The 23,100-nt window shown below is 45.2% G+C and overlaps 1 protein-coding gene across 1 annotated transcript in view; it reads right to left on the bottom strand.

The window, feature by feature from the left end:
- Positions 1-5,013: 5,013 nt before the first annotated feature.
- Positions 5,014-23,100, bottom strand: part of CIMAP1D (CIMAP1 family member D) — a 29,308-nt gene continuing 11,221 nt past the window's right edge. The window contains exons 2-4 of the mRNA XM_070936556.1: positions 7,834-7,944; positions 7,212-7,319; positions 5,014-5,498 (exon numbers count right to left, since the gene is read on the bottom strand). Coding sequence (XP_070792657.1) covers positions 5,014-5,498; positions 7,212-7,319; positions 7,834-7,944 — 704 coding nt within the window. The remainder of the gene's footprint in view (positions 5,499-7,211; positions 7,320-7,833; positions 7,945-23,100) is intronic.

The raw sequence follows: 23,100 nt of genomic DNA, 5'->3' as shown, positions 1-23,100 counted from the left end.
ATTGAAAAGAATATTACCATTCTTTACTTTGTGCTTAAGCACCAAACAGAAAAAAAAAAGAAATGCCAGTTTAATTTCGCCGTACAACAATGTTAAGAAGACACATTAAAAACCAAGGCAGCCTAAGGGAACAGGGAAAGCCCAAAGAAGTAAATGTATACAGCAAAAAATAAATAAATACTGTAGATAAATTAGACCGTACAAAACATACTAATAATATATGTTACAGTTTTATTTATTTATTTATTTATTGGTTCGATTTATATGCCGCCCTTCTCTAGAGACTCAGGGCGGCTTGCAATGCGTTAAGCAATAGCCTTCATACTTTTGTATATACCTGCTTAGTGGGGCTTTCGGGCCCCCCTAAGCGGTGTTCTTTTTTTATACAAAGTCAGTTTATTGCCCCCACAATCCGGGTCCTCATTTTACCTACCTCGAAAGGATGGAAGGCTGAGTCAACCTTGAGCCTGGTGAGATTTGAACTTGCAGTAATTGCAGGCAGCTGGTGTTACTTAACAGCGCTTTAGTCTGCTGTGCCACCAAGGCTCTTGATGTTTTATGATGTTCTTGTGGGAATTACAAATTTTGATTCCCAGTGAAAATATATAGTAATATGGGTCTAACACTTTTCACCTCGGTCTCTTCGCCTTGCCTGTTTCACCTTAAAGGTTTTTGCCTCTGCGTTATTAGCCACAAACTTTTCTCCTCAGCTGACCCGCCCCAAGTCTTTCGCCCCGGCACATCGGCCACGACTCCTCCTTTGCCAGGGCCCATTCGTCAAAGTACATTTTGCATCGGGCTTTTGGCCTCCCAGGACAATTCGCAGCCAGCGACACTTTGGACAAAAGGGGGGGGTCTCTCTTTTTCTTTCTTTCTTTCTTTCTTTCTTTCTTTCTTTCTTTCTTTCTTTCTTTCTTTTTCTTTCTTTCTTTTTCTCTCTCCCCTTTATTTCTTTCTTTCTTTCTTTCTTTTTTTTTTCTTTAATTTGATTTATATGCCGCCCTTCCCCGGAGACTCAGGGTGGCTTACAATGCGCTAAGCAATAGCCTTCATCCTTTTGTATATTTATACAAAGTCAGCTTATTGCCCCCATAACTGGGTCCTCAATTTACCTACCTTAGAAAGGATGGAAGGCTGAGTCAACCTTGAGCCTTGGCGAGATTCGAACCTGCAGTAATTGCAGGCAGCTGTTCTTAATAACAGGGTGCTTTAGACCACTGTACTACCAAGGCTCTTTTTCTCTCCCCTTTTTTTCTTTTCTTTCTTTTTCTTTCTCTCCCACCCCCGCTCTTCTCTTCCCATTCGGAGTGATGGTTACCTCATCCTTTACAGCCCCCGTCCCTCACCCCAGCAGCCTCGGGAGGCTCTGAACTGACAGGCGAGCAGCTTGTGGCGATGCGAACCAGCCCTTGTCTCAGGCACTTTGGACAAAGGGGGTGGGGGGTGTTGTTGGCCCTCCTGAGCCTCCCTCTGAACTGCAGCCCTCGCTCTTCCACTCCCAAAACCCCTGAGTCCCTGCACTGATTGGCTGGATGTGAATTGTCCAGGGGGGCCAAAAGCCCGACACGAAATGTACTTTGACAAATGGGCCCCGGCAAAGAGACTGGGACGGGACATAGGGGCCGTGGCTGATGTGCCGGGAGTGAAAGACTGGGGGCAGGTCAGCCGAGGAGAAACGTTCGTGGCTAATAACTCAGAGGCGAAAACCTTAAGGTGAAACAGGCAAGGCAAAGAGACCGAGGCGAAAAGTCCCATTCCGTAGTAAGGAGCCTTGGTGGCGCAGCAGACTAAAGCACTGTTAAGTAACACCAGCTGCCTGCAATTACTGCAAGTTCGAATCTCACCAGGCTCAAGGTTGACTCAGCCTTCCATCCTTCCGAGGTAGGTAAAATGAGGACCCGGATTGTGGGGGCAATAAGCTGACTTTGTATAAAAAAAGAACACCGCTTAGGGGCCCCCGAAAGCCCTACTAAGCAGGTATATACAAAAGTATGAAGGCTATTGCTTAACGCATTGTAAGCCGCCCTGAGTCTCCGGAGAAAGGGCGGCATATAAATCGAACCAATAAATAAATAAATAAATAAATAAATAAATAAATAAATAAATAAATATTGATAAAGGTGGATAAATGTTGATTAACTAAAATATGTGGTATGAATTCTATGCTATGCTTAAGTTACCCAACTGAAGCACCAAAGAAGTGATTGTAATCAATAAATCAAAGTAAATTTAAATAGTAAAGCACTGTATAAATGCCAGAGAAGCTTGTCATCAAGACCACGGTCACCAATCAGAAGATAATAACAATAGTAATAATAATAACATCTTTACCAACAGAAACACCAATTATTGACATTCATCTACTCCTACATAGGTAACAGATTAACAGAATTGGAAGGGACCTTGGAGGTCATCTAGTCCAACCCCCTGCCCAAGCAGGAGACCCTACATCATTTCTGACAGATGGCTGTCCAATCTCTTCTTAAAAGCCTCCAGTGATGAAGCTCCCACAAGTTCCGAAGGCAACTTCTGTTCCATTGGTTGATTGTTCTCACGGTCAGAAAATTCCTCCTTATTTCCAGGTTGAATCTCTCCTTGTTCAGTTTCCATCCATTATTCCTTGTCTGGCCTTCAGGTGCCCTGGAAAATAGCTTGACCCCTTCCTCTCTGTGGCAGCCCTTTTAATATTGGAAGACTGCTATCTTGTCTCCCCTGGTCCTTCTCTTCACTAGACTAGCCATGCCCAGTTCCTGCAACCGCTCTTCATATCTTTTAGCTTGCAGTCCCCTAATCATCTTGGTTGCTCTTCTTTGCACTTTTAGTACAGAGTCAACATCTTTTTCATAGTATTATGACCAAAACTGGATGCAGTATTCTAGGTGTGGTCTTATTAAGGCTTTATAGAGTGGTATTAGTACTTCACTTGATCTTAATTGTATTCCTCTGTTAATGCCATTTAGGATTGCATTGGCTTTTTTGGCTGCCACCGCACACTGCTGGCTCATGCTCCTTGACTATGACAAAACTCTCTTAATAACCATCTTGCTTAAGAACGGAAACTTCTTAGTTTCAGAGGCTCAGTTCTGGTTATAAGTAAAGGACCGCCTGTGTTGTCATCTATAATGGCAAAAGTCACAATACTCTTTAAAAGCTTTGACCAACCACCTTTAATATTCATTTTAAAACTCTCAACATTTCTCAAAAAAATGTCTTCTCTATCATCAGAATTCATTCTAATATTTCATTAAAATGGGAGGATTCTTTCTTTCAAGTTAACCGTACTTTTCTGAGTATGACACCCACTCCCCCTCCCCCGCTAAAAGTGGGTGAAAATTGTGGTGCGTCTTATACACCGAATGTTGCCACCCTTTGGCCGTTTTTGGCCTCCGCGTGTCGCGTTTTCGGCCTCTGCACACCCCGTTTTAGACCCGTTCCAGGCTGAGGGGATCCCCACAGCACATCACCGCTGATCGCTGCCTCCGCAATGAGCTTTTTCAGCCTCCGCGCATCGCATTTTTGGCCTCCGTCCATCACATCGAAAATGTGATGTGCAGAGGCCAAAAACGGGGCATGCGGAGGCCGAAAAAGCGACGGGTGGAGGCCAGAAATGTGATGCGCGGAGGCTGCGATGTGCTGTGACAATCCCGGCAGCCTGGAACGGGTCTAAAATGGGGTGTGCGGAAGCCGAAAATGCAATGCGTGGAGGCCAAAAACGCAACATGCGGAGGCCAAAAACGTGACACATGGGAGGCGAAAATGGGCTCTGCCGATCCCCGCAGCCTCAAACAGCTCATTGGCGGTATTCCAGGAGGCAGATCCAACCGCCAATCAGCTGTTTGTGCTAAATCAGGCTGCGATAATGTGCTGAAGCTGACCAGGCTGTTTGCTGTTTGCTGCAAGGATGCTAGCCAGATGAATACCGATGGATGCTGGTAGGCAGAGGCAGATTTTTTTTTTCTTGTTTTCCTCCCCAAAAACTAATGTGCGTCTTATACTCCGGAGCGTCTTATGCTCTGAAAAATACAGTATAATTCATTATTCATTTCCAGTTGCTCAAACACTGTACGAAAAGAAAAAAAGTTTTAAACATAGATAATTTTCCAAAATCAATTTTGATAATAGGTAATAGAAGGGAATGAAGTTTCCTTTGTGATTATAGAGTAAGAGATAATCTTGTACTTGGCTGCAAAGGAAATCAGAAGCTTCTGGGTTCTACTTCTTTTTCTTCTTTCTTTCTGTGTTTTTCTCTTGTTACTTTTTTATTTTTTAAATTTTATTTTACTGTATTTGTTATTTTTAAAAATAACTCAAGGAAGCGAGCATATCCCGCACACTTTTCCCCTCCTATTTTCCTCACAACTGGCTTTTGTGTATAAGGCAGGACTAGAACTCAGAGTCACCTGGTGATTGGTCGAAAGTCACCCAATTGACTTTCAAGTCTAAGGCGGAACTAGAACTCACAGTCACCTGGTGATTGGTCGAAAGTCACCCAGACAGCTTCTGTTCCATTCCAAAGTCACCCAGACAGAGTTCACCATTTCTTTTCTTTTTTCTTTTCTTTTTTCTTTCTTTTCTTTTTTCTTTTTTCTTTTCTCCTGCTTTTACTCTTTATTAACTTGCATTGGTTTTTATGCTTTTTGTAAAAAAAATAATTAAAGTAATTAATAATCAGGAATTCAGGAATATGAGCCACGGTGGCACAGTGGTTAGAGTGCAGTACTGCAGGCTACTTCTGCTGCCTACCGGCTGCTTGCAATTTGGCAGCTCAAATCTCACCAGGCTCAACGTTGACTCAGCCTTCTGTCCTTCCCAGGTCGGTAAAATGAGGAGCCAGATTGTTGGGGGGCAATAGGCTGACTCTGTAAACCGCTTAGAGAGGGCTGAAAAGCACTGTGAAGCGGTATATAAGTTTAAGTGCTATTGCTATTGCTATTGCTATTGCTATTCATAAGGAATAATTTAAAAAATATATATTTTTTCAAATGCTCCAGAAGGCCACTCCGTTCTGTTGCCCTACCACTCCGGAGCATCCGGGATGAATGGCATGAGATAATCGGAATGACGAACCCCAAAAGAGTAAGAAGGAGCCCCTGTCCTGTGAAGGGTCACTTTTTCTGGGCTGTGGGCTCCTGGCCCAGGAGTCTGGAAGGCTCTTGTGGGTTTCTGGAGCCTCTTCAGCATGGAGAAAGCTGGGGGGCGGCAGAAGCAGACGGCAGATGCTTGGGGGTTGTAGCTCGCCGGGCCTGGCGTTTGGCCAGGGTCCTTGGAAGCGCTGCCTTTGGTGTTCCTGCCGGAGAGAGCACGGCTGGGCTTGGAGGGTCTACTGGGAATCCGTGCTCTGAGCAGCGAGGGGAGGATGTAGCTGTTGGGAGCTGGAACGGGGTCCACCGGACGGGATTTGGTGCGGGCAGCTAAGGAGAAGGAGAGTGCCCTCGACTGAAGGCTGGGTCCTGGCTTCTCTGGACTGTATGTCCCCGGTCCGGGGCTTTGAGGCAGACCTGGGGAGGTGCGGATGAGATAAATGTAGTGTTAGGATATGGTTTGAGCCTAACTAGTTGTCCAGGCAATATATGTGTACTGTAACTTTAATCTATAAATGTATTATGTTACTTTAATGCTGAGTCATGCTGTAATTAGGTAATGACTGGTTGTGAGAGTATTTAAGCAAGGTATTGTAACGTGTTCAGTTGTTGCTATGATATGCTGCCATTGATGATGAAGCTGCTATGATAAGCTACCATTGAGAGGAGTTGCTATCTGCTAATCATCGTTGGATGGATCTGTTACCATCGTGGTTTGTGAACCAGAGTGAGTTTGTTATTCTAACCAACTAATGTCTGTTTGGTAAGAAGATATCTAACTACTGGACTGATTTAACTGGCAAAGACTTGGAATTTGTTTAAAGACTATGAGACTGTTATTTCTACTATAAAGTAAGCTTTTGATAAACCAGTTTGCATATCTCTTATTCATTGCTCTCAGCAATGTTTCCTTGTGCATTTACTCTGCTGGTTGGTAACACAACACCAATATCCTTAACATGTAGCAGGGGTGGGCTTCACTTACCTTTGTTACCGGTTTGCTCGCGCTCGCGTGCTCGCTTTGCTTGCTCCTGTGCCCCGTCTGCGCATGTGCAGAAGCTTCTGTGCACGCACAGATCATATTTGATGATGTCCAGCCAGGTGGGCGGAGCCTCCCGCCGCCGCCGCTACCGGTTCGCCCGAACTGGGGCGAACCGGTAGCAACCCACCACTGGAATGTAGGGTTTAGAGACTTTTTTGTAGTGGGTGGAAGGAAGAGGAGGGAGAGCTGGCCTTAGGAACCAGGGCCAAAGCCATGAATCCCTAGAACAGCGTCCCTCAACCACCATGATTTTAAAATGTGTGGACTCCAACTCCTGTTTGCCTGTCTGTCTGTCTGTCTCTCTCCCCCATCCTGCTTCTTTCCTTCTTTCTTCCCTTCCTCCTTATTTCCCTTCCTCCTCCTTTCTTTCCTCCTTTCCTCCCGCTGTCCCTTCCTTTCTTTCTTCCCCTCTCTCTCCCTCCCTTTCTTCCTGCCTCCCTTCCTCCTTCCTCTCTCTCTCCCTGCTCCTTCCCTCTCTCCTTCCTTCCCTCCTTCCTTCCTTCCCGTTTTCCTTCCTTCCTCCCTGTTTCCCTTCCTTCCTTCCTCCTTCTTTCTTTCCTCCTTTCCTCCTGCTGTCCTTTCTTCCTCTCTCTCCTCCTTCCCTCTCTCCTTCTTCCTCCCTCCCTCCCTCCTTTCCTCCCTCTTTCCCTCCCTCTTTCCATTTTTCTTCTCCTTCTTCCTCCATCACTCCTTTCTTCCTCCCTCCTTCCTCTCTCTCCCTGCTCCTTCCCTCTTTCCTTCCTTCCCTCCTTCCTTCCTTCCTCCGTTTCCCTTCCTCCCTTTCTCCTTCTTTCTTTCCTCCTTTCCTCCTGCTGTCTTTTCTCCTTTCTTTCTTCCTCCCTCCTCCCTCCCTCTCTCCTTCTTCCTCCCTCCCTCCTTTCTTCCCTCCTTTCCTCTCTCTTTCCTCCCTTTCCATTCTTCTCTTCCTCTTTCCTCCCTCCTTCCTTTCTCTATCTCTCCCACCTCCTTCCTTCCTTTCCTCCCTCCCTGCCTCCCTCCCTCTTGCTCCTTCACTCCCTCCTTCTTCCTCCTTTCCTCCTTCTTTCCCTCCTCCCCATTAACTCCTGCCATTATTGCTTGGAGCTTACCTGGAGGTTTTGCTCGCCCCAGCATGGAGTAAGAAGGGCCCTTCGCCCTGCCAAAACGTGTGAGCTCAGGGGCCACGTAATAACAGGGCCCAGGGCTTGCATCATGGGCTGAGAACAAAGAAAAAAGAGAATCATTTGTAAACGGGTCTTTTGGTCTAGGGTTAATGTTTCAGTTTATTCTAGCATTTAGCTGGGGAGTTCTGGGAGTTTTTAAAAGTAATCTTTTAAAAGTAAAAAAAAAGCCTCTGATGATCGCGCGGCTCAGCTGGGATCATCAGAGGCTTTTAAAAGCATTTTTTTCTGCAACCTCTTCGGCGGAAGAGGCTGTAGAAAAAAATGCTTTTAAAAGCCTCTGACGATCCCAGTTGAGTTGCCTGATCGTCAGAGGCTTTTAAAAGCATTTTTTTTTACAACCTTTTCCGCCAAAGAGGTTGTAGAAAAAATGCTTTTAAAAAGTTTTTTTTTAAAAAAAAAGTTGGCCACACCCATCCAGTCACATTACCACCACCACCACCAAGCCACGCCCACAGAACCGGTAGTAACAAATTTTACATTTCACCCCTGGAACAATCTCTTGAGACTGACCACCCCCATCGCAAGGTTCAGCAGGGCTGTTGCTCACCCTGATTGTTGAGCCTCTGACGAAAGGAATAAGCAGGACTGGTGAAGCGGGTGTAATCATGGTTGACAAACCCAATGGTTGGAGGTAAACTATAACATCCAGGGCCAGGACCTAAAAAGACATGGGAACATTTTACTTCTTATTTTTCTTGATTATTCTTCATTAACTTCATACTACAACAGCTCCCCCGGTACCTGGATGAAGCTGTCTATCTAGACCCGCTCCAGTCCGGCTTCTGGCCTGGGCACAGCACGGAAACGGCATTGGTCGCGTTGGTGGATGATCTCTGGAGGGCTCGGGATAGGGGTTGCTCCTCTATCCTGGTCCTGTTAGACCTCTCAGCAGCTTTTGATACCATCGACCATGGTATCATGTTGCACCGGTTGGCGGGGTTGGGGGTGGGGGGCACCGTTCTGCGGTGGTTCTCCTCCTACCTCTCTGACCGGTCGCAATCTGTGTTGACGGGGGGGGCAGCGGTCGACCCCGAGGCACCTTGCTTGTGGGGTGCCACAAGGGTCGGTCCTCTCGCCCCTTCTGTTCAACATTTATGTAAAGCCGCTGGGTGAGATCATCCGTGGCTTTGGGGTGGAGTTCCATCAGTACGCTGATGACACCCAGCTGTACATCTCCACCCCAGGCCACCCCAACGATGCCCTTGAAGTGATGTCCCAGTGCCTGGAGGCCGTGTGGGCCTGGATGGGGAGAAACAGGCTCCGACTCAACCCCTCCAAGACCGAGTGGCTGTGGCTTCCAGCGTCCCGATATAGCCAGCTGACGCCATCGCTGGCTATTGGGGGCGAATCACTCGCCCCCACGGAGAGGGCTCGCAACTTGGGCGTCCTCCTGGACGCACGGCTGTCTTTAGAAGATCATTTGACGGCCGTGGCCAGGGGGGCTTTTTATCAGGTTCGCCTGATACGCCAGCTGCGCCCCTTTCTAGATCGGGACTCTCTACGCACAGTCACTCAGGCACTAGTCATTTCCCGCCTGGACTACTGCAACGCTCTCTACATGGGGCTCCCCCTGGGGTGCACCCGGAGGCTCCAGCTGGTCCAGAACGCGGCCGCGCGGGGGATTATGGGGGCGACGAGGCGCTCCCATGTGACACCTCTCCTGCGCAAGCTGCACTGGCTCCCAGTGGTCTTCCGGGTGCGCTTCAAGGTGTTGGTGACCACCTTTAAAGCGCTCCATGGCTTAGGGCCGGGGTATTTATGAGACCACCTTCTGCCACCAATAGCCTCCCACCGGCCAGTACGCTCGCACAGAGTGGGCCTCCTCAGGGTGCCGTCCGCCAGACAATGTCGGCTGGCGACCCCCAGGGGGAGAGCCTTCTCTGTGACGGCGCCCACCCTCTGGAACAACCTTCCCCCAGAGTTACGTATAATAACAGACCTCCGGATTTTTCGTCGGGCCCTGAAAACCTATTTATTTCAACAAGCTGGGCTGGCCTGAGTTAAATTTTAAATTGATTTTAAATTGGGTTATCTTAATTTCGGCCAAAATATTTAATTATTTTAATACTGTTCTTAAATTTTGTATGCTTTGTTTTTATCTTGGCTGTGCACCGCCCTGAGTCCTATTTGGAGAAGGGCGGTATAGAAATTTAATTAATAAATAATAAATAAATAATAATACTACTTGGTAGTACAGTGGTTTAATGCACCCTGTAATTAACACAGCTGCCTGCAATTTCTGCTGGTTCGAATCTCTCCAAGGCTCAAGGTTGACTCAGCCTTCCATCCTTTCTAAGGTAGGTGAAATGAGGACCCAGTTTGTGGGGGCAATAAGCTGACTTTGTATAAATATACAAAAGTATGAAGGCTATTGCTTAACGCATTGTAAGCCGCCCTGAGTCTCCGGAGAAGGGCGGCATATAAATCAAATAAAAATAAATAAAATAAAATAAAATGATCATATCATGAAGAGCTGTGGTGGCGCAGTGCTTAGAATGCAGTACTGCAGGCTAACTCACTCCTCACTCCAGGAGTTCGATTCTGACCGGCTCAAGGTTGACTCAGTTTTCCAGGGGTGAAATGCTCCCGGTTTGGACCGGATCGGCCAATCCGGTAGCGATGGCGGCAGGTGGTTCGGAGAACCGGTAGCAAAAAATCCCTGCCCCTCCCACCCCGCCCGCCCATGCCCATCCAATCACCCGGTCGCCCGCTTGCCTCTTCTTTTAAAAAATGCTTTTAAAAGGTTAAAAAAAAGCTCTGACGATCCCAGCTGAGCCGCGCAATCCTCAGAGCTTTTTTTTTTTTTACTTTTAAAAGCATTTTCTTACAACCTATTTGTGGAGTTGGGATCGTAGAAACACCCAGGAGCATAGAAGAGTTCAGAGGCAGATGCATAAATAAATGTCTTCAACGTATTTATTCATATGATAAATCATATTAACTATGTACAACAGAGATCAAGTCTCATGAGGAACAAACATGAAAAGAGAGAGATGGAGAGAGCAAGGTGGAAAAAGGTTGGAGGGGGTTTTATACTCAGGGTAAGCCCCTCCTTTCCACATAGGGGTGGAGACACTCTCTGCCTCCACTGGTGTCTATATGACACATGGGCCAATGGCTTGCAAATACTTGACACTATTCCGCCAAATAGGTTGTAAGAAAATGCTTTTAAAAGTAAAAAAAAAAAATCGCACACCACAGCTGATCACACACTCCCCCCCGCACGCTGTTCTACTTACCCAATGCCTCCTTTTGGCGTGCGTGGTGCGCACTGTGCATACATGGTGCGCAAGGCAGGTGCGTGCACATAGCACGCATGCACAGCCAGTGACCCGGTAGTAAACCGGTTCAGATTTCACCACTGCAGTGTTCTGTAGGAATAGCAATAGGATTTATACTTATATACCGCTTCACAGTGCTTTTACAGCCATCTCTAAGTGGTTTAGAGGGCATCTTGCTCCCAACAATCTGGGTCCTCATTTTACTGACCTCAGAAGGTTGGTAAAAGGAGGACCTGGATTGTTGGGGGCATATGTTGTAGGAAGAAATATCCTTCTGGGTTCAGCTCCAAGTGGGGAAAAAGGCACTGGAAACATGGAGACTGCATAGAAAGATGGTTTAATGGTGGACAGGATCACATGGTTTGAGTTCCTGAACAGAAAAGGGGCCAAGATACAGAGAGTCCCCGGGTTTTATGCTTTCTCTGGCTTTGAACTTCCTGTGGCCCCGAATAGTATCCTGATTGGTTGTCAGACTCCCAGGGAGTGGGGGGTCTTAGTTAGCCTTGCTGGCTGATGTAATCTTCCCAGGTGCCATGTGGTGAGTTTCTGTCCTAGATGGGTCCCATTGTGTTCGTTTCTGTTGCTATTGTGTTGCAGATTATGGCCCATTAACAAAGGTGTGTGTGGGGGAGGCAGGAAGCTGCTTTGTCTTTAAAACATGTTTCTCCATTTCTCATCCAGGGAAATATAATATTCTGCCTTTTTAATATTTCCTAAAATATTTCATTCTTCCAGGAAAGGGGTGGGTGCTAACTTCCTACAATGTTGACTCTGTAAACCGCTTAGAGAGGGCTGTAAAGTACTATGAAGCGGTATATAAATCGAAGTGCTATATAAGTGCTATATGAGCCTATTTAAATGCAAAATGTCACTGGGCAGGATGTTGCCTTGTTTATTTTATACATTCCTCACAGTTTATGGCAAATGGATCACCATCTTATCACTAGAACAAGGCAGGGGTGAAATTCAGCAGGTTCTGACAGGTTCTGGAGAACCGATAGTGGAAATTTTGAGTAGTTCGGAGAACCGGCAAATACCACTTCTGGCTGGCCCCAGGAGTGGGGTGGGAATGGGGATTTTGCAATATCCTTCCCCCAGAAGTGGGAAGGGAATGGAGATTTTGCAGTATCCTTCCCCTGCCACGCCCACCAAGCCACGCCCACAGAACCGGTAATGAAAAATTTTGGATTTTTCCACCTTGAACAAGGTTATAAAGTATTTTGGGTTCAGAGCCTTGAGGAAGGATGGGCACGGTCAGATATTTTATCTCGCTTTTATTACTTTTATAAGTAACTCAAACCGGCCAACATACATAATACTCCTTCCTCTTCTTATTTTAGTCTCGCCTGGACTACTGTAATGCTCTCTACATGGGGCTCTCCTTGCGGAGCACCTGGAGGCTCCAGCTGGTCCAGAATGCGGCCGCGCGGGTGGTTATGGGGGCGACTCGGCGCTCCCATGTAACATCTCTCCTGCGTGAGCTGCACTGGCTCACGGTGGTCTTCCGGGTGCGCTTCAAGGTGTTGGTTACCACCTTTAAAGCGCTCCGTGGCATAGGACCTGGGTATTTACGAGACCGCCTTCTGCTACCGATAGCCTCCCACCGACCAGTACCCTCCCACAGAGAGGGGCTCCTCAGGGTGCCTTCGGTCAAACAATGTCGACTAGCAGCCTCCAGGGGAGAGCCTTCTCTGTGGGGGCACCGACCCTCTGGAATGAGCTGCCCCCGGAGATACGGCGGATCCCAGATCTTCACACCTTTTGCCGTTCCCTAAAAACGTTTTTATTCCAGGAAGCCGGGCTGGCCTAACTTTTTAAAATTGTTTACTTTTTAAATTGTTAATTATGGGTTTTAATACAGGGGTGTTTTTAATTGTGGGCCAAATTAATTTAATTGGATTTTAATACTGTTTTTAAATTTTGTATTTCTTGTGTTTTATCTGTTGGCTGTTCACCGCCCCGAGTCCTTCGGGAGAAGGGCGGTATATAAATATAAACAAACAAACAAACAAACAAACAAACAAACAAATAAATAAATAAATAAATTTTTCCCACAAAACAATGGGTTGGACTGAGAGAGAGATGGACTGGCCCAAAGTCACCCAACCAGCTTTCATGCTTAAAGCGGGATTAGAATTTACCATTTCCTGGTAATTGGTCCAAAGTCACCTGCCTCCATTCATGCTTAAGGCAGAACTAGAACTCACTATCTCCTAGTTTCTAGGCTTATGCCTTTTAACCATTACACCAAACGGGATGTTAACAAGAGACCTCAAAACCCAGAGATTTTCAGAAACAATCATTTTGAATAGGCTATAAAAGACTTCTTAATTAAGGATAATTACCATATTTTTCAGAGTCTAAGATGCACCAAAGTATAAGACGCACCTTAGTTTTTGGGGAGGAAAATAAGAAAAAAGCTGATTGGCAGGTGGATCGGCCTCCCGGAATACCCCCAAGCAGCTGTTTCCAGAGGTGAATTTTAGCAACAGGTTCGTTGGTTGTGAGCTCTGCGCCTTGCTTTTTTTTCCTGCCTCTTGAAACTTCTTAAACTCCGTTTCAGAAAAAAACTTTTTTCTGCCTCTGAAACAGAGCTTCAGATAAAAAGACTTTTTTTCTGAAGCTTCTTTCAGAGGCTTCTTTCAGCCTCTGAAATCTCTGTTTGCGAGGCTGGGCAGGGCTACATTTGGAGTATAAGACGCACCCAGATTTTCACCCTCTTTTTGGGGGGGAAAAGTGTGTCTTATACTCCAAAAACTACAGTATTTATAATTTAGTGCATCTAACTAACAGCAAATCCCTGCTCATGTTTGCAGAACATACAAAAAGCATGTTTGCTTAACTCACAACTGGTTGGATCCACAAAGACACTAAGCAACAAACCATGGTTTACAATCCACATAGGCTACTTTCAAACACCATCCCACCCTAAAATCACCCCTTTCCCCCCGACCTGTCAAAAAGGCTTCGATCTTTGGGGATTTCTTTGGCTGAGAGTCTTCCATCTTGAACCCGCAAATTTCTTTGATGAAGGAGAGCTGGTCTTCCTTTTCCACTTCGCCCACTGCCCCACCAAGGCCCCTTACAAATGAAGGCCAACAATTTTTTTGCAATGGAGGGACAAGCAAACAAATTAACAAAAGGGGTCCTCTCCAAACAAACCAACAAACCAAAAGAAAAAAAGAATGAGTTTATACCATCCAAAGCGAACTTGGTGGGGAAAACAGCGTCCGGGGAGCAGTGAAATATAACTCCGTGGGGAGTGTTCTTGGAGATAAAAAGATGAGCTGTAAGCAGAGACGCAGCAGGTGGCCAAAGAGGGATTTCTGTGGGTCAATTATTCTTTTTTCCATCCGGTCAGAGGGTAGCTCACATAAAGCCAGTAGACTATTCAGGCGGTGGTTAATTTGCTGGGAGGGAATTTTGAGGTATGGATCCACTAAAAAGAGTCTTGGATTAACTGTCAGATTAACAGAGTTGGAAGGGACCTTGGAGGTCATCTAGTCCAGGGGTCCCTAACCTTTCGGACCTCAGGGACCACTAAATTCATAATTTTAAATCCCGCGGACCACTAATATGATTTGCCTAATGACCGGCTGGGTAGGTGTGGCTAGGTGGTCATGTGACTAGGTGGGCGTGGCCAACTCAATGTCACTCACATCGAGGGGAACCTCGCCAGCCTCTACTCGCCCCTCCTTGCCTCCCCGCCCGGGCTCCTTAGGGCCCCAACAAGAAGCAGTTGTTGGAGCTAAGCAGCCACCACGAGAAAGAGTTGGCAAAACAGCTCAGTTCAAATTGGATCTGACTGAGAAGAAGGCTCAGTAGAAGCACCTCACTGAGGACTAGGAGCATAGGATTTCCAAACAGAGGGAAGACCTGCGGGGGTGAAAGGCCAGGTACCGGAGGCTCAGCGGGCTGAGATGGTCAGCCAGTTCCAGGCCATGAGGCAGTCTCACTGGAACAAGGTCCTCTGGCTCTTTGCCACCAGCGGCGCTTCCCTCCAGCCTTTGCTCAAAGCCCCACACCAGGAGGCTGAAACAGACCCCAAGTCGGAATTTCTGCCCCCCTCCGACCCACACAAGAAGACCCCAAAAGGGGAGAGACTGCAGCAACACAAACGTACATTGCACATATTCGTCCCAGGGGCTGTAGTTTGAGGACCCCTGATTTAGTGCAATATAAAAAATGCAAATAATTTTTCTGCAGACCACCAAAATTTTCTCATGGACCACGAGTTGGTGACTGCTGATCTAGTCCACATACTAGGCCTAGTCCACATACCCCCCACCCAAGCAGGACACCCTATACCAGGGGTGTCAAACTCAAGGCTCGGGAGCCAGATCCGGCCCACGGGGTGCTTAGATCTGGCCTGCAGGGCCACCCTGGAAACAGCGAAGGACTGTCCCATGGTGCCTCTGACAGTGAAAACAGGCTTCCAAGCTCTGTTTTTGGATGTGCCAGCCTCCTGCCACCCTCTGCCAGCGGAAACAGGGCTCAGGAGCCTGGGACAGTCCTTCGCTGTTTCCAGGACATGTAGAATCATTGCTGTACATTAAATTGGGGTTTCTCAATCTTGGCAATTTTACGATGTGTAGACTTCAGCTCCCAGAACTCCCCAGCCACCAGGTGTGGACTTCTGAATTCTGGGAGTTGAAGTCCACACCATCTAAAAGTTGCCCAAATTGAGAAGCATCCACTAGAACTAGATAATCTACATTTTTTTAAATTTATTTATTTATATGCCGCCCTTCTCAGGAGACTCAGGGCGGTTTACAATGCGTTAAGCAATAGCCTTCATACTTTTGTATATTTTTACAAAGTCAGCTTATTGCCCCCACCATCTGGGTCCTCATTTTTCCTACCTTAGAAAGGATGGAAGGCTGAGTCAACCTTGAGCCTGGCAAGATTCGAACTTACTAATTGCAGACAGCTGGAGTTAAATTACAATGCATTAGTCTGCTGAGCTATCCAGGCTCCTTATTGTCTTTTTCCCTGTTTCTTCCCTTTAATGTCTTTGATTTTACTATTTTTGTGCTTTCTCTCCAATGCTGGTTACTCCAAAATGGAAGAATGTGATGGAATAGGGTAAGAATAGAATAGAGTAAGCTGGAAGGGACCTTGGAGGTTTTCTAGTCCAGCCACCTACTCAAGCAGGAGAACTGATACCATTTTAGGTGACTGTCTAGTCTAGACTCTTAAAAATCTCCAGTGATGGAGCACCCACAACTTCTGGTGTTCCACTGGTTAATTTTCCTCACTGTTAGGAAGTTTCTCCTTAATTCCAGGCTGATTAGTTTCCATCGTTTCTTGTCCTTCCTTCAGGTGCTTTGGAAAATAAATTGACTCCCTCCTCTTTGTGGCAATCCCTCAAATACTGGAATACTGCTATCATGTCACCCCTAATTCTTCTTTTCTCTAGACTAGAGAGTTTTGTGTTTTGTCTTTAATTAAAATTTAATAAAAAAAATAAAATAAAATAAAGCAGACCATGAGATCAAGACAAAAAAAAAAATAGACTAACCAAACCCAAATCCTGCCACCATTCTTTGTATGTTTTAGTCTCCAGGCCTCTAGTCATCTTAGTCGCTCTTCTCTGAACTTTTTCCAAAGTCTCAACATCTTTTTTTTTTGTAATGTGGTGATCAAAATTGGTTGCAGTATTCCAGGTGTGGTCTTACTAGGGTTTTATGAAGTGGTATTAGTATTTCACGTGATGTAATAATAATGTTCCAATATCTGAGGGGCTGCCACAAAGAAGAGGGGGTCAACCTATTCTCCAAAGCACCTGAGGGCAAGACAAGAAGCAACAGATGGAAACTAATCAAGGAGAGAAGCAACTTAGAACTAAGGAGAAATTTCCTGACAGTGAAAACAATTAGCCAGTGGAACAACTTGCCTCCAGAAGTTGTGAATGCTCCAACACTGAAAGTTTTTAAGAAGAGGTTGGATAACCATGTGTCTGAAGTGGTGTAGGGTTTCCTGCCTAAGCAGGGGGTTGGACTAGAAGACCTCCAAGGTCCCTTCCAACTCTGTTATTCTATTCTATTCTATTCTATTCTATTCTATTCTATTCTATTCTATTAATGGATACGATGGGTAGTAAAATATGCGGGGGGGGGGGGGGAATCCACGTAGGGGAAATTGAACTCTTAAACCCAAATGAGATCTCATCTGAACTCCGTGAAAAGTTACAGAAATGGGGACAAGGGGCCAATAGGATGGATAAAAAGAAGGAGATAAGATAAATGATTGGGTGAGGGAGCCAGCTCGTGGCAGGTGGGCGGAGACATGAGTGTGAGGAGATGGCTGACTGGCTTAAAAAGCGAGGTGGGCGTGGCTTAACTTAGTAGAAAGTGGAGAACGATTGCGACGGGCGGATCTGCGAGGTAGGCGGGAGAGAAAGGAATAAGGCCGATATGATTGGATGATAGAGGTTATGGGCGGAGTATGAATAGCCAACGAAAATAAAGGCGGGCTCAGTTTGACCGAGACATCTTGCTTGACACAAGTGGGGTTGGGCGGGGTTTAAACGCACGCAGCCTCTGAACGGTTGTCTTGGTTACCAGCTCGCCCGCGCATGCGCAATGGGAGGGACGGTTTATTGCCTCAGTTACCCGTTCGCGTGATGTCGCCGGTTCTTCGCCTCAGGGTAGCCTGGGCAAAGAGAAAAAGGCGGGAAAAAGTGGTTCAACCATGGGAATGAGTGAACCGCCTGGCAGGGAAGGTATAGAAAAGGAGAGAAGGGGCCCTTCTGAACAGCCCTGCGAGGCGGGCCCGGGGAGAAGCAATTCTCCTCAGGCCCCCTCAAAAACCCTGAGGAGGAGACCGGCCACCCACCCTGAGAGGGCAAGCAGAGGTCGGCCAGGGGACACGTTTACATGACCTCTTGAGCCTGGATCCTGAAAATCCACCTCCTGGGTTCACTCAAAATCACCTAGGATGGATTCATATTATGACAATACTTTTATAATATATAATAATAACAATAATAATAATAATAATAATAATAATAATAATAATAGTACTGGGAGACAACAGAGGAGAAAGAATTGGAGAAAATCACAAAATGCGAAGACCTGAAAATAGTAGAACAGCTATGATAAAAAAAAAAATACATAGGCAAAGATAGATAAACCTTGACACAAAACATCTGGAGCACATCGCGACCCCATGGACAACGTTCCTCCAGGCCTTCCTGTCCTCTACCATCCCCTGGAGTCCATTTAAGCTCACACCGACTGCTTCAGTGACTCCATCCAGCCATCTCGTTCTCTGCTGTTCCCTTCTTTTGTCCTCCATCTTTCCCAGCATTAGACTCTTCTCCAGTGAGTCCTTGAACCACAATATATAATAATTATAATATACCACTGTATTCAGCTTCCTCTAACCCTGATCAAAATGATGCTGATAATGTATATACTGCTTGACTCCAGTAACTGAGGACTTTATAATTGTTAAAACGTTTAAAATGAAAGAACCATACAAAAGCAGGAGAAGACACAAAGAACAATGACAAAAAATAAATACACCCAGAGAGGAACAGAAAAGGAAGAAAGGAGCATCAATCACAAGGCTTGGGTGTGGGGAACTTGGCCTTTAAGACCCTTCAGTGAAGACAAAGCTTTAACTTGGTTTGCCTATGGGCGAATGAGGCTGCTGGGTGTTAAAAATGTCTTGTGAATCCATCCAGTGAGGCCTCTGCAGAGACAAACCCCATAACCTATGTGCAGTTGTGTTGTTACCACTACACGTGCTTTCTAACTGAATGGGGACAGCCACTCAAGGTAAAATTATGGGGTAAGCTGCCTGCAATTCAATATTGCTTGAAAATGCATCATCTGTGGCAAGAAAGGTCGTAAAATGGGGCAAAACTCACTTAACAAATGTCTCACTTAGCAGAAGAAATTTTGAGCTCGATTGTGGTCGTAAGTCGAGGACTACCTCTGCTTCCTCCTGGTCCTGACTGTAACAGTAGGAAAAGAACCCTTTGTGAATTGGGGAATAAAATTATTTGGTGCAGGATAGTCCTTGCCTGGATGTAGAAGGATATTTCTTAACGTATGCTTGAGTGGGGCTTTCAAATTTAAGAATATTGAGACTCAATAAGGCCAGTCATAGTCCCACCAGATAAACCGTAGATAATTCCTCCCCCATTCCCCAACTTTTTCATTTTGACAAGTCCTTGAGTGTTAGAAAAACCTCATAAAAACCTCGGTCACTCATAACCAATCCATTTTACAACCGTTATGAGTTATGACTATAATAGGCAGGCTCCAAGAACTATCTACTGTAATAGTTTAAAATCTTAGGGTTATTGTGAATTGCCTAGACCTATACCCATGGACGTAGTCACATCCACCCCTTCAGTTTAGATTGCCTTTATGCAGAACAGAGAAACATTCTCTTCACTACCTTGTGAATTAAGTTTTTGGATTTTTTCCAAGGTTCACATCACCTCTTACATTAAGCTGTGCATCTGTGATGGTCTGAGTTGCACTGGTGCCCTTTATTGTTTTAATCCTATTTGTTTCCATTTCCAGTAGTCTGATACTTCTTGATAACCAGTTTCAGCTAGCTTGGTAAAGAGGATTTTTTTTTTTTTTTTGGATGGCTGGAACTCCTCTGACAAAAGCTTAAAAGGCGAAATCATATATTTTTAGCAGCTAAATTCATCAATTCTGGGTCACATCTGTTTTCCTTTCAATGTTCTCCTTTCACTTATGCAGAATACATAACATTAAGTTAGAATGTGAAAACTATTAAAAGCTAAAAAGTTATAAAAGCGGGCCTTTATAAAAACATAAATTATAGTTTATTGTACAGCGGTCTTTTGATTGAAATTGGGCATATGTCAGGTCGATGGGTCTGCCAGCTTGACTTTTGCATGAAGGACACAGACTGGGTTCATATATTATGCTGAACCAATGCACTGTAGGCACTACATGTGCTGAAAATGTCAGTTTTTCCTGCAGGCCACATTACTGTATAATTAGCTCTGTGGTTCTCAGAAACTGAACATGTAACATTTGAAAGCACAATCCCTGGTAATGTAAGAAAACCTGAAGTTGCCCATAATTATAAGTTGGAGGGGGGTTTTTTTTACTATACAGGTAATCCTCAAATTATGGTCATTCATTCAGCGACCGTTCAAGGTTACAGCAGAAGCACAAGAAAGAACTTACGCCAGGTCATTGAAATTCTAGCCGTTGCAGTATCCTTGTGTCAGGTGAACAATATTTGGGCACTTGCCAAGCAGCCTGCACATACAACCAAGCACAGCATCCCATGATCACATGATCACCATTTGTGACCTTCCCTGCCAGCTTCCCACAAGCATAGTCAATGGGAAAGCCATTGGTCTGTCCCCACATCCCATCCCTGCCCACCTTCCTGCACTCTCACACATCACACTCTTCTCTCCCAACCTCTCTGAGATAATATAAACCCTGCACTATCGTTCCTTGGTTTTCCTGAGTTCACACCGGTCATACAGTACAAAGTTTCGTGTTGCCAGCACTAAGCCCCCCACAAAACCCTGTGGCACTTTCCCCCTCTGCATCTTCCACTTTCCACTTAACAGTCCACATGTCTTGGGTTACAATGACAACTGGGACTCCCTGGATTGCTGTCACTAAACAGTACAATCACGTGACATATGCTTTCGGATTGCTTTGCGCAGTGACAGCAATCCAGGTCTCGATTGCAATCATAACTCGAGGACTGTATATTGCCTATCAACATTTTTGCTCTTCAGCACATCATTCAGCAGTTGGAACTGTTTCTTTCAAAAGGGATAGCATAATAATTCGGTTGGTTTATTTGCTTATTTATGCATTTATTGAAGCATTTTTGCTTTCTAGAGTTTCAGGCAGTTTGGCATATTTTGTAAACCAGCCATTGTACAGAAGGACTAGGGTTGACATGATAGCACTGTTCCAATATCTCAGGGGCTGCCACAAAGAAGAGGGAGTCAAGCTATTCTCCAAAGCACCTGAGGGCAGGACAAGAAGCAATGGGTGGAAACTCATCAAGGAGAGAAGCAACCTAGGAGAAATTTCCTGGTAGAACAATTAATCAATGGAACAACTTGCCTCCAGAAGTTGTGAATTCTCCAATACTGGAAGTTTTTAAGAACAGATTGGATAACCACTTGTCTGAAGTGGGGTAGGATTTCCTGCCTAAGCAGGGGGTTGGACTAGAAGACCTCCAAGGTCCCTTCCAACTCTGTTATTCTCTTCTATAAGTCCTGTAAACCAGGGCTTATACCTTGTGTGAATCCAGCCATTTTGACTGATTCAGTAAATCTTGCCATGTATGTACCGTATGTATGTGTGTATGTATGTATGTATGTCTCAGTGGTGGGTTGCCCCCGGTTCGTACCAGTTCTATAGAATCGGTAGTAAAACTGGCGGGAGGCTCCGCCCACCGACCCCGACATCATTAGAATTCTGCGCTTGTGCAGAAGAGCGCGCACACGCAGCCCCGTTGCAAACCGGTAATAAAGATAAGTAGAACCCACCCCTGGTATGTATGTATATGTATGTATGTATGAAATTTATATACCACCCTTCTCACCCTACAAAGTGCCTCAAGTATGTTATATGAACTAAGCTTTAGAATTAAGGAAGCCTAACTGAAGATTTCTTTTAACTTCAAAACGAAACAGAACACACAATTTTATTTAATCTATTTAAATTTATTAGCCACCACCATCTCCGATGGACTCCTTCTTCCAAACACCCCAAACTTTTTTCTTTTCAGAAGAGAATTAAATTGGAATATTGTTTGTTTGTTACTTCTGATTTTAATACTATGTTTACTTGTGGTTTGTAAGTAATGCATTAAAAATATATGTACTGGCTTAGGATAAAGGATAAGAATTGGTGGTCCCATTATATATAATGCAGTAGTGTTGATTTTTCTTTTGGCTTCTTTTGGCTGCTCACCGCCATGATGCAAATAGAGAATAATTTTGTTCCTGGTCCAAGAGAAGTTATAAAAAGTAGTTGGGTGGACAGACTGTATTTGGGGGGAGCACCGCGGTATGTACCTTTGAATCAGTCGTGACTCCTGACAATTGACAGCACATCCCTCCAATTTTCTTGGCAAGACTTGAGAAGTGGTTTGCAATTGCCTGTTTCTAGGGCTGAGAAAGAAGGGACTGGCCCAATCCATTTGATTTCATGCCCTAAGGCAGGACTAGAATTTGCAGGCTCGTAGTTTCCAGCCTGATACCTTAACCCCTGCACCAAACCGGCTCTCGATGTCTTGGAGTCAATGTTGACTTTTGGCAACTGCTTGGAATATTCCCTGCAGTATTCCTGCATTTTTTTTTTCAGAAGTGGTTTGCCATTACTTGCTTCCTAGGATTAAGAGAGAGTGAAGCCTTAGGCCACCCAGCTTGTTTTGTGCCTAAGGCAGGACTAGAATTCACATTCCCATGGCATGGTACAGATAACCCTCGACTTACAATCATAACTGAGCCCCAAATTTCTGTTGCTAAGCAAGGCCACCATTAAGTGAGTTTTGCTTCATTTGACGACCTTTCTTGCCACACTCGTTAAGTGAATCACTGCAGCTGTTAAGATAGTAACATGGTTGTTAAGTAAATCTGGCTTTTCCATTGAATGGAGGTTGCAGGGGGTTGCAAAAGGTGACCATGTAACCCCGGGATACTGCAACTGTCATAAATATGAACCTGTTGTCAAGCATCTGAATTTTTTTTTTTTTTTTTTTTTAATTTGATTTATATGCCGCCCTTCTCCGGAGACTCAGGGCGGCTTACAGTGCGTTAAGCAATAGCCTTCATACTTTTGTATATTTATACAAAGTCAGCTTATTGCCCCCACAAACTGGGTCCTCATTTAACCTACCTTAGAAAGGATGGAAGGCTGAGTCAACCTTGAGCCTTGGAGAGATTCGAACCAGCAGTAAATTGCAGGCAGCTGTGTTAATAACAGGGTGCTTTAAACCACTGTAGTACCAAGGCTCTTTTTGAATTTTGGTCACATGACCATGGGGATGCTGCAATGGGTGTGAAAAACGGTCATAAGTCACTTCTTTTCAGTGCCGTTGTAACTTTGGTCACTAAACAAATTGTTGTAAGTCGAGGATTACCTCTTCCTTAACCACTACACCAAACTGGCTCTTAACAGTGATTTACAATGTTTAAATGGTTCGTCATGAAAGCAAACTTCTTTGTGGAATTGTTTTCCAAAATTATAATACCCCTTTATTGGTCCCAAGTAGTTTGTTGTTCTATCTAGTGCGTGAGATGTCCTCTGTGGCACTTTCTAATCAGAGGAACTCTCGGTGGGTTTTTCAAGCTCCAAGACAACTTGGCAGATACATCTAGAAGAGTCTCTGCATAGCTCTTTTGCGCATACGAGAACGAACGTACCCTGACAGTGTGTGAAAAGCCCCCAAACCGAAGAGGACAGATAGCTTGAATGGATTTCTTTTCCCCAAAGTGAACAGCTCTTTACTTTTCCAATCGTGCTGAGCTTGTTATTCGGGGTGGTGTCTGTGATGAA

Source organism: Pituophis catenifer, unplaced genomic scaffold (assembly GCF_029215685.1).
Source record: "Pituophis catenifer annectens isolate HBS135680 unplaced genomic scaffold, rPitCat1.0.hap2 SCAF_1, whole genome shotgun sequence".
Lineage (NCBI taxonomy): Eukaryota > Metazoa > Chordata > Lepidosauria > Squamata > Colubridae > Pituophis > Pituophis catenifer.
Note: the sequence above shows the minus strand (reverse complement) of the source record. Positions and strands in the feature narration are given on the sequence as shown.